Source organism: Vicugna pacos, chromosome 15, assembly GCF_048564905.1.
Source record: "Vicugna pacos chromosome 15, VicPac4, whole genome shotgun sequence".
In the NCBI taxonomy this organism is placed as follows: domain Eukaryota; kingdom Metazoa; phylum Chordata; class Mammalia; order Artiodactyla; family Camelidae; genus Vicugna; species Vicugna pacos.
In genome coordinates, this window is record NC_133001.1 from 2,158,839 (window position 1) to 2,173,896 (window position 15,058).

Below are 15,058 nucleotides of genomic sequence, written 5' to 3' on the forward strand. Positions count from 1 at the left end.
ATCTGTATATAGGTGGTGCTTTTTTCTAAATATAACTATGATATAAATTGGCTGTGAGAAAATTCATTTTAAAAAACACTAAGCAATATTTTAAAATAAAAAAAGGAAAGGAAAGGATATTCACTACGGATCTACACAGTGAAAGTTTCCCAACTTTAGCTTCTAAAGATAATCACCATTTACGGTATAGTATACATTCCTCAATTTTTTGTTATGTATGTAGTAGCACAATATGCCTTTTAAAATGGGATCACATCATCTTTTAAAAAATTTTAATAATTTATTATCCATCTAGGTGACTTTTTTAAAATTGAAGTGCAGTCAGTTACAATGTGTCAGTTTCTGGTGTGCAGCACAAAGTGGGATCACATCATCTTGAAACTTGCTTTTCTTACTTCATATGTTAGCACATACAGACCTACCTTGTTCCTTTTTTTTTCAAATTAGGTAAAACATGCACATTTTGTACAGAGTTCAGTAGGCACAAAATATTATGAAGAACGTCTCCCCTCACCCTCATTACCCCAACCATCCATCGGATGGCTGTCACCAGTTTCTTGGGTAGCCTTCTGGGGCCTCATTTCTTTTAGTAGCAGCATAGTTCCCATTGTATGGATGTATCAAATCCATGTACCAAATCACTTTGGTGCCTCATTAGAGGCACACTTTGTTTCCAATGCTATTACTCAATAGGACTTAAATTCCATGTCAACTGAACTCCTTTCAGGGAGTGCTGGAGGTCAACAGCTGCAGAGGCTCATGATTTAATTCAAGCAGGGGTACATGGCAAGTGCCAATTTTTAGTTGGCACAATCTCATCAATTACTTATCACTTCTTAGCCTTTGTTAGCAACATGGTGTTCCAGATTAGATAGACGCACCACAATTCATTTATCCATTTCTCTATTGATGAGAATTTAGGCTGAAATACCATTTGCCCTGCTTGTAGGGCACCTGTGATGTTAAGCCCTTTTGCCATTTTGCCGTCAATATAGTTTCTAATTCCTCCGCCGAACTGTTAACTCCTCAAAGGCAGACCGAAGCGTTCGTATTCATCTTTGTATCCTCATAGCCTAGCCCCAGATTTGGTCCGGAATATACGCTCACCACGCCTGAGTGTAATAATAATTGAATCGCCAGCTGTGAGTTCGGATCACGACTGTGGGGAGGCGGAGCGAGCAGAAAGCCGCGCCCCTTTGAGCGGTCCCGGCCTCAGAGGGCGCGGAACTCTTGTTAGAAGGACTGTTGTTTCTCCGGGAGGGTTTTTAGCTGCAGAGCGTGCCCCGCACAAGTATGGTCGCTACACACCGGATGTAGAGCGATATTTGCTGGAATCAGTTCTTCCGCGGGGCGGAAAAGGTATGTCTGCCTGTGTCCCAACTATTTCCAGCCCCCTTTCCTTGCTGGGCCCCATGAGTAAGCTGTGGCGGCGCGGGAGCACCTCTGGGGCTATGGAGGTCCCCGAGCCGGGTAAGCTCGGGTAGATAAAGCAACTTAGGCCTTCACAGGAAAGGAGTCCCCTTCTTGCTCCTCGGAGCTTCGTGGGTACCTCGCCACAGGTGGGAAGGAGAAAGGCGGGGCTGTTGTTATGGTAACAGCGTGTACCGCGGGAAGACCAAGCCCCCTCAAGGGTGCTGGGTTCTTCAGGGCTTTTCCTGCCCCGCTGCAGCTGTACACCATTGACAGGCTCTCCTTCCGCAGGGGAAGCCCTGGAGTTGAGTCTGGCGGGTGCTCACGGCCACGGAGTGCACAAGAAGAAGCACAAGAAGCACAAGAAGAAACACAAGAAGAAACACTACCAGGAAGAGGAGGCTGGGCCCACACAGCCGTCTCCTGCCAAGCCCCAGCTCAAACTTAAAATCAAGCTGGGCGGGCAGGTCCTGGGCACCAAGAGGTGAGCCAGGAGAGCCAAGGTTTTGCTTGGGGTCTTTAGGAGCAGGTAGACAGAGAAGAAGAAGCTGGTTGGGCTTTCCAGAAGGCAGGAAATGGACGCTGTGACTTCAGGGACCAGGTTAATGCGGCAAGAACCTAAGAGGGTGTAGGGAAGGCTAGATGTACTGAGAAGGAAGAGATGATTGCTCAGCTTACAGAGTGGTTGCTTCTCTGCAGCGTTCCTACCTTCACTGTGATCCCTGAGGGCCCTCGCTCACCCTCTCCCCTTATGGTTGTGGACAATGAAGAGGAACCTGTGGAAGGAGTCCCCCTTGAGCAGTACCGTGCCTGGCTGGGTGAGACGGGATCTGGAGGTGGGGAAACTGGGTTTCTCATTATACCTGGTTAGGGGAAGAGGTGTAGTTCTGAGGAAGGTGAGAATTTTGAGTGTCCCAGTATTGCCCAAATTGGGGTTCTCCATCTGAACAGTTCCTCTTTTAGCTCTCCAACTTTCCTTTCCAGATGAAGACAGTAATCTGTCCCCCTCCCCACTTCGGGACCTGTCGGGGAGCTTAGGGGGTCAGGAGGAAGAGGAAGAACAGAGGTGGCTGGATGCCTTGGAGAAGGGGGAGCTGGATGACAATGGAGATCTCAAGAAGGAGATCAATGAACGGCTGCTCACTGCTAGACAGGTAAGTTGGTTCATTCTTGATTCACTTGCCCAATATGTATTGAGAACTTTCCATGTCCTGAGAACTTTGGTAGGCAGAGGGGATATTGGCAGTGGAGAGAAGACAGAGTTTCTGTTCTCATGGAGCTGGTATTTTGTATTTGTGTGTGTGTGTGTGCGCGCGCGCGCGCACGCTGGGGGTATAAATAAGCAAATAAATAATTTGAAAAACTGTAAGGTGTATAACAAAAATAGGACGATGAAATAGAAAGTAGTAGAAAAGAAACAACGTATCTCTAAAGAGATAACATTTCCAAGACCAGAGAGGCTTTTCAGGCAGAGAGATCAACAAGGGCAAAGACCCTGAGAGTGGAACGTGCCTAATTATGGTCAAGAAGAAGAATAAGCGTAAAACGAATATATGTTTGTATATGTAGGACTGAAACATTATGCTGCACACCAGAAATTGACACATTGTAGACTGACTATACTTACTGACTATACTCTGTTTTTTAAAACAACTGTGATTACCACGAAAGGGCTGTATGCAGAGAAGTGATATATTTGATTTAATTTCAGTAGATCACTTTAGTTTCTCAGAGGGGGTAATGGCTAGAATCAAGGACAGCTAGGAAGCTGTTGAAGTAGTCAGATAAGAGACAGTGGTGGCTTGAACCAAGGTGAAGTCATGGAGATGGAGAAAATCATATGCATCCTGGATATATTTTGGAAATAGACACTTGTTGAGGGAAGGAGAGGAATTAAGGATAACTCTGAGTTTTGGACTTTGAGCAGTTATCCAACTGATGCTATCCGTTGAGATAAAAAGATTTAAAACAACAACAGAAAGCTGGTACAGAGTTTTGGTATGCAGAGCAAGGAGGTAACATTAATTGCTAGTGCTTTTCCCTTTGAGAGTCAGAGATCTAAAGGTGAAGTCTGGAGACCTGGGAGGAGGCCATATTAAGGGCTTCCTGGAGAGGGTGCTCAGTCCACCCCTTTTCTCAAGGCCTGCTCTCCATGTCCCCTCTTCCCCCTCCTCCGTTCAGGCGGACCCCGCTTCTCCATTTTCTGACATCATCTTATTTGTCTCTCCCCAGCGAGCTCTGCTACAGAAGGCAAGGAGTCAGCCTTCCCCCATGCTGTCACTGCCTGTGGCTGGGGTCTGCCCAGCCCCCGCCCTCACCGAGGAGATGCTGCTGAAGCGCGAGGAGCGGGCTCGGAAGAGGCGGCTGCAGGCAGCGCGGCGGGCGGAGGAGCACAAGAACCAGACTATCGAGCGCCTCACCAAGACTGCAGCGCCCAGCGGCCGGGGAGGCCGAGGGGCCACCCGGGGCGAGCGGCGGGGAGGGCGGGCTGCAGCCCCGGCCCCTATGGTGCGCTACAGCAGTGGGGCACAGGGTTCCACCCTTTCCTTCCCACCTGGCGTCCCTGCCCCCGCGCCTGTGTCTCCAAGGCCATCCCCACCTGGCCCTCCTCCTCGATGCTCTGTTCCCGGCTGCCCCCATCCGCGCCGCTATGCCTGCTCCCGCACGGGCCAGGCACTCTGCAGCCTTCAGTGTTACCGCATCAACCTGCAGATGCGGCTGGGTGGGCCTGAGGGCCCCGGATCCCCACTTTTGGCTACTTAAGGCCCTCACCCAACCCGGACTGTGCGCCTTCTCCCCAGGTTTCAGTGTCTTCCCCAACCTATTAAAAGTCCTCCGATGCCTTGACTTGTACAGAATTGGGGGGTTGGGGGTTGGGCAGGCCAATTCCCTGTGCACACGTCTTGCCCCCACGAGAGCTTGCGTCGACGCCTGGGAAAGGCCCACCAGGCCCAAGAAGAGTAGCTGCTCCGATTCCAGAGTCCAGCGGACTTTTGGGACCCCGCCTCTTCCAGCGGGACTACCTGGCGTGGTCGGGCGTTTGGCATCATCCCGAAAATAGGGTTTGAACCAATCAGTGGATACTTCGCTGTTCTGGACGGCCGTTCATTGGTTGATAGCTCAGAATCTGTTCTGTTGTCTGTATTGGCTGCTGTCGCTGTCAATCAGGGCGCTGGGTCGAACCTTGCCCCACTCTTTGTGTATGCAAGCTCTTGTTGTCTGGGAGAGTGGTGGAGGCGCTGCTGCAGATTGGTCACAGGGAGAGGCCTGTAATCCTTCCTATTGGCCCGCCTGTCAGAGCATGATGCAGATTGGTAGGACAGAACAACCTGGGCGCTAGTTGGCAGAGGTCTCACAGGATGGAAGCTCCGGTCGTGGAATGATGGTGGCAGCAGCGAAGATGGGCCGGACTGGGGCCATGGTGGTGGCGGCAGAGGTGGCAGGGGCGGGGCAGCTGGCGGTAGAGGAGGCTGTGGTCTTCAGGGGGCTGTAGGTGGAAGCATGGCTCGCGCCAGCGGCAGGAACGGCAGCGAGGAGGCCCGGGGGGTACTTCAGATGCCGCAACAGCAGGTATCCTAGCAGCTCCAAAAGCCTATAACGACAGCCATTTGTTTCTTTCTCCTTTGTCCCTGCCTTTTGGGGGGTGGGGGAGGAACTCAAGGAGCCAAAGGAACTGTGAAGTTACTAGATACGTCCCTCCCACTCTTTGTCTAAAGTTTGTAATGTAGATGCAGTTGACTTTGCCTGCAGCTTCATAGACCCCGTCCCATGGCAGCAGTGGAAGCTTGCAGTGGCTCTCCAGTGACCAGAAACATAGCGAGGCCCCAGGGAGGCTCTCTGTCTTGCAGCAGTTATTCGTGATGTTTTTCTATGTGCCTGTTGTCACAGCAGAGTCCAGCAGCGTCTTCTCTTGAGGGAGCAATTTGGAGAAGAGCTGGAACCCAGACTCGCGCCCTGGATGCCATCCTTTATCATCCACAGCAATCCCATCTGGTTGGGAGCCCTGCTCACACTGCCCCTCCTCTACCCGAGACGCAGGGGTGGAAAGATCCAGCTTGGGGGTGGGGCTTGGCAGACCATGGGGGAATGATGAAAACAGCTTTGGAAATTACCATAAACCCCTTACCCATTGTCTGAGAGTTAGAGATAGCTCAGACTGTCATCTAGCTTCTGCCAAAACACCCCCTTAACAGAAAACACCCTGGGGAGCCAGACTGGAGTATGAGAGGTCTCCTATATGCAGAGCTGAAATCTACCTCTTTGTATGTCCACACCTTGCATCTTATTCTCTACGCTGATTCTTGCTATTCCAAATCCTCTCCCATGTTGACAGCCTGTCAGATATTTGAACACTCCTCTCAGCATCACTTTTCCCCCTGCCCATAGATTTCTCTGAGCTAAACTCGGTTCACAGGGTGGGATGGTGTATGTGTATGCAGGGGGTGGGGGTGGGGTGGAGAGTACCTTGGCTGGAATCTCCCTTGGTTCTAAGTGCCTCCTTGCTCCCAGCTTCGAGAGCTGTGTCCAGGAGTGAACAACCAGCCCTACCTCTGTGAGAGTGGTCACTGCTGCGGGGAGACTGGCTGCTGCACCTACTACTATGAGCTCTGGTGTGAGTCTCCAAAGGGGCTTTTCTTGGGTCCTTCTACCCGCCCCCTCCTTGGACCTGAGCCTTCAAGGACCCTTCTCCACAAGGGAAGTATCTCAGCCTCTCCCTCCTCGCCCCCTGCAGGGTTCTGGCTGCTCTGGACTCTTCTCATTCTCTTTAGCTGTTTTTGCGCCTTCCACCATCGACGAGCTAAACTCCGGCTGCAACAACAGCAGCGGCAGCGTGAGATCAACTTGTTGGCCTACCACGGGGCATGCCATGGGGCTGGCCCTGTCCCTGCAGGTTCACTGCTCGACCTTCGTGAGTGACTGGAGACTCTTGAGCTCACTACCGGCGGCCCCTCCCAAACCAGTACCCCGAATCATCATCCCATGTTCCCTTTTTGAACATTTCAGAGCACTTTTCCCTAGTAGGAAAGAGACCACCACCTCACCCCTGGTTGCCTTCAACCAACCATGACATTCTTTCCTGCAGGCCTCCTCAGCGCCTTCAAACCCCCAGCCTATGAGGATGTAGTTGACCACCCGGGCACACCACCGCCTCCTTACTCAGCAGCCTCAGGCTGCCCCTTGACTGCTTCCAGTGAATGCACCTGCTCCTCCTCTGCTTCTAGCTGCCCCACCTACTGCGAGGGAACAAATGTGGAAGGTGTTTCCTCCCACCAGAGTCCCCCCCCTCATCAGGATTGTGAGCCTGGGCCAGGGGTGACCCCTGCCCCCATCCCCGCCTCCTGCCGCTATCGCCGCCTGACTGGTGACTCGGGTATTGAGCTCTGTCCGTGTCCTGACTCCAGCGAGGGTGAGCCAATTAAGGAGGCTAGGGCTAGTGTCACCTCACCAGATCTGGAGAGCCAGTTCCCTTGTGCGCCGCCCCTAAATCCCGTGTCCCAGATCTCCCCTGTGGGGCTAGCTTCCAGCAGAGGGGACAGCCCATAAACAGTTTTGGGAGGGTGGGTGGGTTACTTGCCCACCAGAAACAGCCCTGGTCCCAACTCTCTGAGCTCTCCTTGGCCTCTCCCTGCCCTCCTAGAACCTGCTGGAAAGGACTGGAGTCCCACGAAGGGCAGTGCTGGGGGGACTGTGCTAGCTCTACCCCCTAAGACACACACAGGAGCCTTTGATCTCATTAAAGAGATGTGAACCAGCTGCTTGTGGACTTGGGTGGACTAGTGCTGGACTCACTGCATTGCACTTGACCTAACTAGGTTTGGAGGGGACAGCTGGTAGCCACTTTCCCCACCTTCTCTGAAGGAAAGCAGGCAGCCCTAAGGCCTGGACCAGGCTAAGACCTCCTGGTGAGGCAAAGCTGGCAAAAGGGAGAGTTTGGCATGTTTTCCAGTTTATTTAGAAAAATAGACTCTGCATTCACATTCACCCCAGGGCTATGTGGGATGACAGTAAGGAGACACCTGAGATGAGCTGCTGAGGGTCTGAAGCACTGGTATGTGAGGGTGGGGGGCACAAGTGAGAGACCTTGTCCCTCTAGTCCAGAGTGCACAAGGGGCCTGGCTCCCCTCCCATCCTCCATCCACCCTCAGTAGTCTTCAGCCATGGCCAGTAGGACAAGGCTGGTCCAGCCCTGGAAAGGGCGGCAGCCCGTGCCCCGCCCATCCTGGTCACTGTACTGCTCCCACAGGAAGCCCGTGGCCTGGTACTGCCGCCACACGTTGCCTATCAGATTGGCACGGAGCTCTCTGTGGAGCTTGGCAGCGCGTGCCTGGTGGGGACCCTGCAGATGCCCGTAGTGGTGAAGAGCCCCCAAGGCCAGGTAGTTGATGTTGAACCACACAGCACCCCGCCAGTAGGGAGGATCATGCTCTGAGTTGCGCTGGCTATAAAAGGGGCTGGATGCTGCAAGGGAGCGCAAACCAAAGGGGCTCCAGAGCTGGCGGCTGTCAGCTAGAACGTCCAGCAGGGGCCCAAGGTGGGATGAGTTGGGGTCCAGCAGCCGGAGCAGGAAGGGAAAAAGACTGACATAGCCCAAGGCATCCACATACTGTAAGCGAGGGTGAGGCCGGCCCACCACCCGCACCAGCCCCTGAGGGGGCCGAGGCTTCAGCTGGACCGCTTTTGTGTGGTTCCCAAAGTCTGCAAAGACTCCTAGCTCCGGGGCCCAGTGCAGTTCTTCCAGACTCTCCTCTGCCTCCAGGGAGGCAGCCAGTGGGCCCAACTCTGCAGCTGCCTCAGTCTCTCCCAGCTGCTCTGCCAGCCGCAACAGCACACGGGCACCCAGTGCCACCCAGCACCGCAGGTCCAGGTGCCGCTCATTGGCTGAAGGGTGTGAAGCCCGGGGATAGTCATCCAGCCCTGAAGGCAGCGTCTTGGGGTTCAGTAGGGTTGGTAAGGCTGGGTCCCGTCCCCGCCAGCGGTAAGATAGTGGCACTGGCCCTGCCTGGCTCTGATGGAGCCAGGAGAACCAAGCATACAGGCGGGGAAAGGCCCTGCGGAGGAAGGCCAAGTCGGCTGGGTCACCACCCTCTAGCATGTGGGCTACAGGCAAAAGCAGGGTTGGAGGGTTGGCGTGGGCTGTTCGTTGCACCAGGAATTCAGGGGGCACCCGGGCTCGGGCCTCATCCCCCAGTACCTGCTCCCGCCCAATCCAGCCGTCAGCATTGAGCAACCCCAGCCAGTGGCCCAGGGCCTCCCGCGTGAGCTGGGGATCCCACCGCTGAACCAGCAGCTGGTGAAAGCCCTCGTCCCAAAGGAAGCCTCTCGGGAAGAATGACCGGGAGGGCACTGCTGTGAAGAGCGGGACAGGTGGGAAGAGGGCTGGGCCCACCTCCTGGTCAGATCCCTCAGCCCCCACGTCCGGCAATACCAGACCCTGTCCGTAGAAGTAGCCAATCCCACCAAGGAGGCCACTGAGAGCAGCCTGACCCAGAGCCTGCTCCTCAGGACTCAGGCCCCTCTCCTTCAGCTGGAAGGTCTTCTCAAAGCGCACTGTAAAGGCTTCAGCGTGGCTTTGCAGGGCCTGGGTCAGCAGACTGCCTGCCAGCTGCTCCAGGGCTTGGTTTCCTCCTGCCCGTGCACTGCCCGATTCAAACACCAAGTCCACAGAAAAGGGGACTTTCAGTGTCACCTGTTGTATCAAGAATTGCCCTTGTTCCTGTCCTTGCCCACTGGGGCCTCTGTCCTCCCACTTCAGAGATCCTGGCAAGCCGACGTAGCGTTCAGGAGAGGCCCCTGGGGGCCGATGCTGAAACCAGCTGTTTAGGCGACTCTTCACCATCTCCGTCAGCAAGGGAAGTCCTGGGTTGGAGGACCAGAAAACATTGTAGCTTTAAAGGAAGAGGATAAACAGAAAATATTATTCAGGAGGAAGTGGTGGGGATCATAAAGAGAAATACGAGGTGCTCAGAAGCCAGGTTGGAGGGGTCTTGGCAATGCAGGGAACATGGAGCCTGGTGAGAAGGGAAACAACTGATGGAAAGACAGTAGAGCCGGGGAGAAAGAAATCAGGTTAAATCAGCACCCATACCACCCCTACCACCACCCCACACTCTCTTCCCCAAGTTACCTGCCATACTTGGGGGTGGTATCCCCTGGACTGGTTGGTGCCAGAAGTGTAAAGCGGAAGTCACCAAGTTCACTGGTGTGTCCACTGATGAACTTCAACTGCCCCTTGGCCCCAACCTCTGGCTTTAAGACTTCCTTCCCATCTGTTACCACATAGAAGAACAGGGACACCAAAGGGAGGGCAGAGGTACCTGTGGCCTGAGTGACCAAGAAGGACAGAAAAAAACTGCATTAGGTTAACAGTCTTTCCCCTGAGAATCAGCCTTAGTGAGGGAAAGGGACACCTGGCAGGAGCAACATAAACAAACATACATCTGGCGGTGTTGAGGGTCACTGAGGGTAAGCACCCAGTGGGATGAGATAAAGAGCTCTGCACGGGGTTCTCTGGGAAGTAATAGTACTTTTGTGCCACGTACTATATATACTAAGAACTCTACATACTATTTCCTTACAATTCTTACAATTAGAATTTCCTTAGAATTCTTAAAATTCTGAGTTAGGTGTTACTTTTATCCCCATTTTACAGACAAGAAAACCAAGGTTTAGAGACAGATGGTCATTCAGGCAAGTGTTCAAGGCAGGCAGCAGATTCAAACCAGGCAGCCAGACTCAGAGCCCCAGCTATTAACCCCAACTTCATACTGCATTTGCTGGGAGAAAAGGAAGGATGGAGGGAGTCTGGGCTGGGGGAAGGGTGTCCTGAGGGCCCTGACCTGAGGCTCTACAGTCACTCTCCAGCTCCAGTCCCCTCCGTGCTGACCCCCAGGCCTCTTGACGAACTCAGTGGTAAGCCTTAAGGCCCCATCCTGGATGTGTTGCCGCCCGAAGGAGAGCCCGTCGTGGAATTCCCAGCCATAGGGACCCACGCCGTCCCCCTGCTCACACGTGTGCCTGAGCTTAGGGGTCCCTGGGGTGGTGCCTTGCTGCGCCCACATCAGTCCTGGGGGTAGAATGACCACGTAAGTCAAAGACAGAGCAGGGGACCTGTCCCTCTAGGTCGCCGAGAACTTCAGGGTCATCCCTCTTCATAACTCTCCTGTCCACTCCTCCCCACTAGTCCTCTGGCGCGAAGCTGGGGCGCCCAAATTAAGTGCCCGACTGCCAGCCCGCCCGCCAGCCCTCCCTGGGTCCAGGTTACCGGTGAGGAGGGGCTTCGAGCTGCGGGTCTTCATGCCGAAGTAGACGTGAGGGCGGTAGGTGCCCCAGAAGAGGTCCGGGGCCACGGCGGGGCTGGAAGAGTCTGGAGGCAGCGCTGGGGGCGCGGAGTGCAGGGTGACTGCTCGCCGCACACGGTGCCACGACAGCAGCCAGCATCCCAACAGGCCCAGGACCACAGACAGGACCACGATGGCCAGAGCTGCTCCCCCAGCCGCGCCGCGGGCCCCGCCAACCCGGCCATCCCGTCGCGCGGGGCCGCCCCGAGGCGCTCTCTCAGCAGTCCGCGCTCCGTCTGCCGGCGCTCCGCGGCGGCGCCGTTCGCCCCGCGCCATCCTGGCACGCAGGTCGGCGTCGCGGGGTCCGGGAGAGGCGGCAACGGAGCCCGGCTCTACCTCGCCTCCCTGGGATGCCCGTAGTGCCGGGGCGACCACTGATGTCAGTCGCACCTGCGGGCCCGCGCCTCCCGCTCCGCTTCCGCCTCTCGCCGGAAGCCCCGCCCCGCCACGTCAGGTTAAGCCCCAGACCCCGGAACCGTCGTCGCCGGCGTTGGTGTAGGCCTCGTTTTAGGAGGGCCGACCCGACTGGATCTGCGATTATTTGGCGTTCACACGACTAGTAGGAAAAATCAATCTCGCACTTGCCTCTTTGTTTTGTTGTTGTTGTTGTTGTTTTTTTAATAACGACTACAGATTAAGAGCCTGGGACGCAGTCTTGAGTGTTTTATACTTTACTGCTCCTCACCTCGCCCTAACTAGGTGGCTGCAAACTGGTCTAGAAAGTTCTGGTAACTTGGCCCTGGCCACAGAACCGCGAAGTGGCTAGCTTGGAACCCAGGTGTACCTAAATCAAGCTGGATCATAAATTGTCCACAGCTATGCTTTCTTTCGTAATGAAATGAAGTGGACCCAAGAGGGACCCTAAGATCTGTTCTAGTGGTGTCTTTAAGCAACGCCCGTGGCTTTACACAAGTCTTATCTCCACTCTGTCTAGGATTACTTATCTAGATGCACTGTAAAGGGACCATAATGGTGGTGCATGTACTTTTTCTCTTATGTCCTTTTCTACAACCCAGGAAGCAAAGGCGCTTAGGGAGGGACTGCTTGTGTCCCAGTTAGGGAAGGCTATAGGAAGGAGGTAGCATCTGCACCTCACGTTGACCTAGAAGAGTCAACATCACATTTGATGGTGGCTCAGAAATGCAACTTAGATTTGGTTACTTATTCTCACTAACAGCTCAGCACAAAAGATGGTTCATAAAGTACAAACCCCTATGCTCTCAAAAAACCCTACTCCACACCCTTATGCAATTCTATTATCACACCTCCCATCCAAATTCTGTAACACATTTATGCTGCATGCCCACTTCTTATTTCATTATAGTCTGATTTCTGGCCCCACTGCCACTTGTAGACTTATTACTCATTTAACAATCACCAAACCCAATGATTGGTCCGTTCTCTTATCTTTCTTGCTACCATTGCACCTGGTACTGCAGCACTTAGTACAAACCTAAGTACCATCATTCATCTTTGTAACCCAATACTAATCAGTTACAGTCAAAAGGTTGATACTAAATATTTGTAAATTCAACAAATATTTTTTGCACACTCTGTATCAGACACTATGCAAAGTGCTGGGGATACAGAGAAAACAGCCCCAACCTCCAGTTCACAACCTAGAAGCACAGTGCCAGCACTCAATCCATGTTTACAGCAACGTCTGAACCATCTTGGTTTCCACAGATGAGGAGTGTCGTTAAATCTGGCCAAAGATAACAACCAGTTAACTATGGACCTCTCAAACTCAAGTCTAGGTTCAGTAGTCTTTCTACTATAGCCTAAGGCTCTCCCATGCTCCCCCAATGTTCCAGGCAGTTTACAGGTAGCAATTCTTTTAATCCTCTCAATAGTCCCATGAGGTAGGTACTACCATCCCCATTTTATAAATGAGGAAACATGCACTGAGAGACTAAGTAATGTGTCCAAAGTTACCTAGCTACTTAAGGGAAAAGCTAGGATTTCAATCCCAGGCATTCTGGCTGTTTACTACACTATGCTGTCTCCTGATAGATTTCTTTCTTTAAAGTGGGAGGGTAAAAAACAGCCCTTTGAAGATATTACCCTTTTAAGTAGAGAAGCAGAACAGTAATGCGGTAGAAGGGCTATGGGAAATGTATTTGGCAAAGTACCCAGAGATCCTTGACTGCCTAGCTGAATATGGTGAAGTTTTTCTCTCAACCATTTTTTCTTACAACCTATGGTAAGAAATAATTCTGTACTGCAACCAAGTACATGCACATAGACACATATACACACACTTTACATAATCTATCTATATTCATGATTATATACTTAAAACATAAGTTGCTTAAAGAATACTTCCCATTCCAAGTGCCATACACTCTGATACAGTCCTGTAAACTGATTTCACGATTCACATTAATGGGTGACAACCTCGTATGAAAAACACTTCAGGCACAGTACCTAAAAGTATTTTAGGCACTGTTCTCTGAAACAACTAGTAGTAAAATATAAAACCAGTGATGTGCTTTGGAAAGATAAAATTAAGCAGCAGCAGCAAAAATGATTTGGAAAAAGACCAGGTAGGAGAACGCAATAATGATACAGGAGAGTGAATGGGAACGAAGAGAACGTTTCAGGAGCTTCTGTTTAAGACAGAAATATTCTGAACTTACTGACTAGATATGCAGAAAGGGAGGGGGCAGAACCAGAGATAATGCTGTGGTTTCCAACTCAAGTGGCTGAGCAGAGGAACTGCCTTTTAAAGGAATGAGAAGTCAGGGGAGGAGGCAAGTACAGTTGACCCTTAAACAATGGGGGTCAGGTTGGGGTTAGGGACCCAACCCCTCTGCAGAGTTGAAAATCTGGGGATAACTCTACAGATGGCCCTCCAGAATCCACGGTTCCACAACCGCAGATTGAAAAAGCCAGGAAGTGTCCTACTGTAGTATGTATTTATTTTTTAAAATAGGCATATAAGAGGACCCCTGCAGTTCAAACCCAGTTGTTCAAGGGTCAACTATACAGAGTGTGTAAGATTATCAGTTATATTTTGTACAAAGAGTGTTGGTAGAATTTGGAGAAAACTGATAGTAGATATCCTGACTATTGCACAGGATTTGAGATTTGAGGCAAACAGAAATGTAGAGGTTAACCCAAGAGGGTGGTTCGAGTCCCCCCCCGCCCCCCCAAAAAAGAGAAAGAAGAGTAGTATACTTATAGGGTTAAGAGAAGAAAAAGGACCCGAAAGGAAAAGAAGTTCCACAAGGAAGTGAATTAAGAGTGGTAGATGCTACTGAGATGGAAAGATGAGGACTGAGAAAACAGCACTGGATTTTCTAATAAGAAAAAGTATCTTGAGTAGTGGTGGGAGAAGCCAGATTCAAGAGTCAAGCAGTGAATGATGGTAAGAAAGTGAAATAAATTCAAGTTTCTGCAGACCCCTCCCCACCTTGTTTCCTCCCAGAAACACTGGTTGGATTTGTCGTCACGGGGCTCTTTCTTTTGGGGGCGCTCTGTGGCCCTCCAGATAGTGATCTGAGAAATTATTAAGTGACGGTTTTCTTAGATAAGTGTCCTTAGCAGTTTCACGCTAAAAACTGCTTGTTGGTCCCTTCTGCGCCGTTAGCGCCCAGTACTATCGCCAGGCTTGTCCCCGCTCGCCGCCGCGCCCCTGGTCTGGACGTGGGAGGCAAAGGCAGTGAGCATTTCCTGGGCGGTGAGGTGCGCGCCGCGCATTATCAGGCGATGCCCGTCTCCTGGGGAAGGAACAAAGGAGTCAGGCGCCGGGAGGACAGCGGGTCCGAGGGCGCGCGACTCCCGCCTGACTCCCCACTCGACCCACCGAACAGCACGTCCACGCAGGGCTCTGAGCCGTCATGCCTCACGTCCGCAATCACCGAGCAGTTGAGGTTGGTGGAGCGAACCTTCTCGCTGCTCACTGCCTGGAGGAAGGTCCTGCGGTGAGAAAACGGCGTAAGCAGGGGCCAGAGGAGGCCAGACCCCAGGCAGGAGGAAGGCACGGCCCCACTCCCTTCCCCTTCGTACCTCGTCGACTCCACGTTCTTCTCGAAGGGGCAGAATTGAACCCGAACCTGCTTAACAGGGCGGAGTCCCAGCCGAGCCAAGGACGCCGCCATGGTGACCTCCGCCCCGGAAGAACTCGTGCCCGGAAGTGTCGCTTGTGCGACCGGCTGTGAGCGGCGCGCTTTCGCAGGCAGCAGACTTTCGCGGGGAGAGAGTTTGTCGCCGCCGTGGGTGGCGCTGGTTCCCAAACCGCCGCCTTGGGCTCCCCAGCCCGAGAGGAGGAGGAAGGCCAGGAGGGAGAGATGGTTTCCACACAGGGT

The 15,058-nt window shown here is 52.7% G+C and overlaps 4 protein-coding genes across 6 annotated transcripts; 2 read left to right on the forward strand and 2 right to left on the reverse strand.

The window, feature by feature from the left end:
• Window positions 1-1,342: 1,342 nt before the first annotated feature.
• INO80B (INO80 complex subunit B) lies at window positions 1,343-4,252 on the forward strand. The gene is made up of 5 exons (XM_006219047.4): window positions 1,343-1,470; window positions 1,702-1,894; window positions 2,110-2,228; window positions 2,395-2,564; window positions 3,643-4,252. Exons 1-5 carry the CDS (start codon window positions 1,362-1,364, stop codon window positions 4,171-4,173), a joined length of 1,122 nt encoding a protein of 373 aa, XP_006219109.1. The 5' UTR covers window positions 1,343-1,361; the 3' UTR covers window positions 4,174-4,252.
• Window positions 4,253-4,634: 382 nt separating this feature from the next.
• Window positions 4,635-7,162, forward strand: WBP1 (WW domain binding protein 1). Of its 3 annotated transcripts, none has more exons than XM_072937427.1 (5): window positions 4,636-4,980; window positions 5,302-5,403; window positions 5,920-6,022; window positions 6,143-6,319; window positions 6,494-7,162. In XM_072937427.1, the coding sequence occupies exons 1-5, from the start codon at window positions 4,912-4,914 to the stop codon at window positions 6,952-6,954; spliced, it is 912 nt and encodes a 303-aa protein (XP_072793528.1). In that variant the 5' UTR covers window positions 4,636-4,911; the 3' UTR covers window positions 6,955-7,162. The 3 variants fall into 3 exon arrangements, with proteins under 3 accessions (XP_006219108.2, XP_072793528.1, XP_072793527.1); XM_072937426.1 differs by having other exon boundaries at window positions 4,639-4,980; window positions 5,299-5,403; XM_006219046.4 differs by lacking the exon at window positions 5,302-5,403 and having other exon boundaries at window positions 4,635-4,980.
• Window positions 7,163-7,337: 175 nt separating this feature from the next.
• Window positions 7,338-11,204, reverse strand: MOGS (mannosyl-oligosaccharide glucosidase). The gene is made up of 4 exons (XM_006219045.4): window positions 10,673-11,204; window positions 10,248-10,474; window positions 9,536-9,732; window positions 7,338-9,296 (listed from the first exon to the last, which is right to left on the reverse strand). The coding sequence occupies exons 1-4, from the start codon at window positions 11,022-11,024 to the stop codon at window positions 7,553-7,555; spliced, it is 2,520 nt and encodes an 839-aa protein (XP_006219107.2). The 5' UTR covers window positions 11,025-11,204; the 3' UTR covers window positions 7,338-7,552.
• Window positions 11,205-13,009: 1,805 nt separating this feature from the next.
• MRPL53 (mitochondrial ribosomal protein L53) lies at window positions 13,010-14,949 on the reverse strand. The gene is made up of 3 exons (XM_006219044.4): window positions 14,760-14,949; window positions 14,557-14,669; window positions 13,010-14,470 (listed from the first exon to the last, which is right to left on the reverse strand). The coding sequence occupies exons 1-3, from the start codon at window positions 14,849-14,851 to the stop codon at window positions 14,337-14,339; spliced, it is 339 nt and encodes a 112-aa protein (XP_006219106.3). The 5' UTR covers window positions 14,852-14,949; the 3' UTR covers window positions 13,010-14,336.
• Between the last annotated feature and the right edge of the window lie 109 nt (window positions 14,950-15,058).

Bases quoted from the DNA above. Each gene is read 5' to 3' on its own strand.
- MRPL53 (XM_006219044.4), bottom strand. From the start codon at position 14,851: ATGGCGGCGTCCTTGGCTCGGCTGGGACTCCGCCCTGTTAAGCAGGTT. The intron at 14,670-14,759 runs GTACGAAGGGGA...TTCTCACCGCAG, and splicing joins AAGAACGTGGAGTCGACGAG to GACCTTCCTCCAGGCAGTGA. The intron at 14,471-14,556 runs GTGGGTCGAGTG...TTCCTTCCCCAG, and splicing joins CTGCGTGGACGTGCTGTTCG to GAGACGGGCATCGCCTGATA.
- WBP1 (XM_072937426.1), top strand. From the start codon at position 4,912: ATGGCTCGCGCCAGCGGCAGGAACGGCAGCGAGGAGGCCCGGGGGGTA. The intron at 4,981-5,298 runs GTATCCTAGCAG...CTGTTGTCACAG, and splicing joins TTCAGATGCCGCAACAGCAG to CAGAGTCCAGCAGCGTCTTC. The intron at 6,023-6,142 runs GTGAGTCTCCAA...CGCCCCCTGCAG, and splicing joins CTACTACTATGAGCTCTGGT to GGTTCTGGCTGCTCTGGACT.
- MOGS (XM_006219045.4), bottom strand. From the start codon at position 11,024: ATGGCGCGGGGCGAACGGCGCCGCCGCGGAGCGCCGGCAGACGGAGCG. The intron at 9,733-10,247 runs GTCAGGGCCCTC...TTGGTCACTCAG, and splicing joins GAGTGACTGTAGAGCCTCAG to GCCACAGGTACCTCTGCCCT. The intron at 9,297-9,535 runs GTAACTTGGGGA...CTTCCTTTAAAG, and splicing joins ACCACCCCCAAGTATGGCAG to CTACAATGTTTTCTGGTCCT.
- INO80B (XM_006219047.4), top strand. From the start codon at position 1,362: ATGTCTGCCTGTGTCCCAACTATTTCCAGCCCCCTTTCCTTGCTGGGC. The intron at 1,471-1,701 runs GTAAGCTCGGGT...CTCCTTCCGCAG, and splicing joins TATGGAGGTCCCCGAGCCGG to GGGAAGCCCTGGAGTTGAGT. The intron at 1,895-2,109 runs GTGAGCCAGGAG...GCTTCTCTGCAG, and splicing joins CAGGTCCTGGGCACCAAGAG to CGTTCCTACCTTCACTGTGA.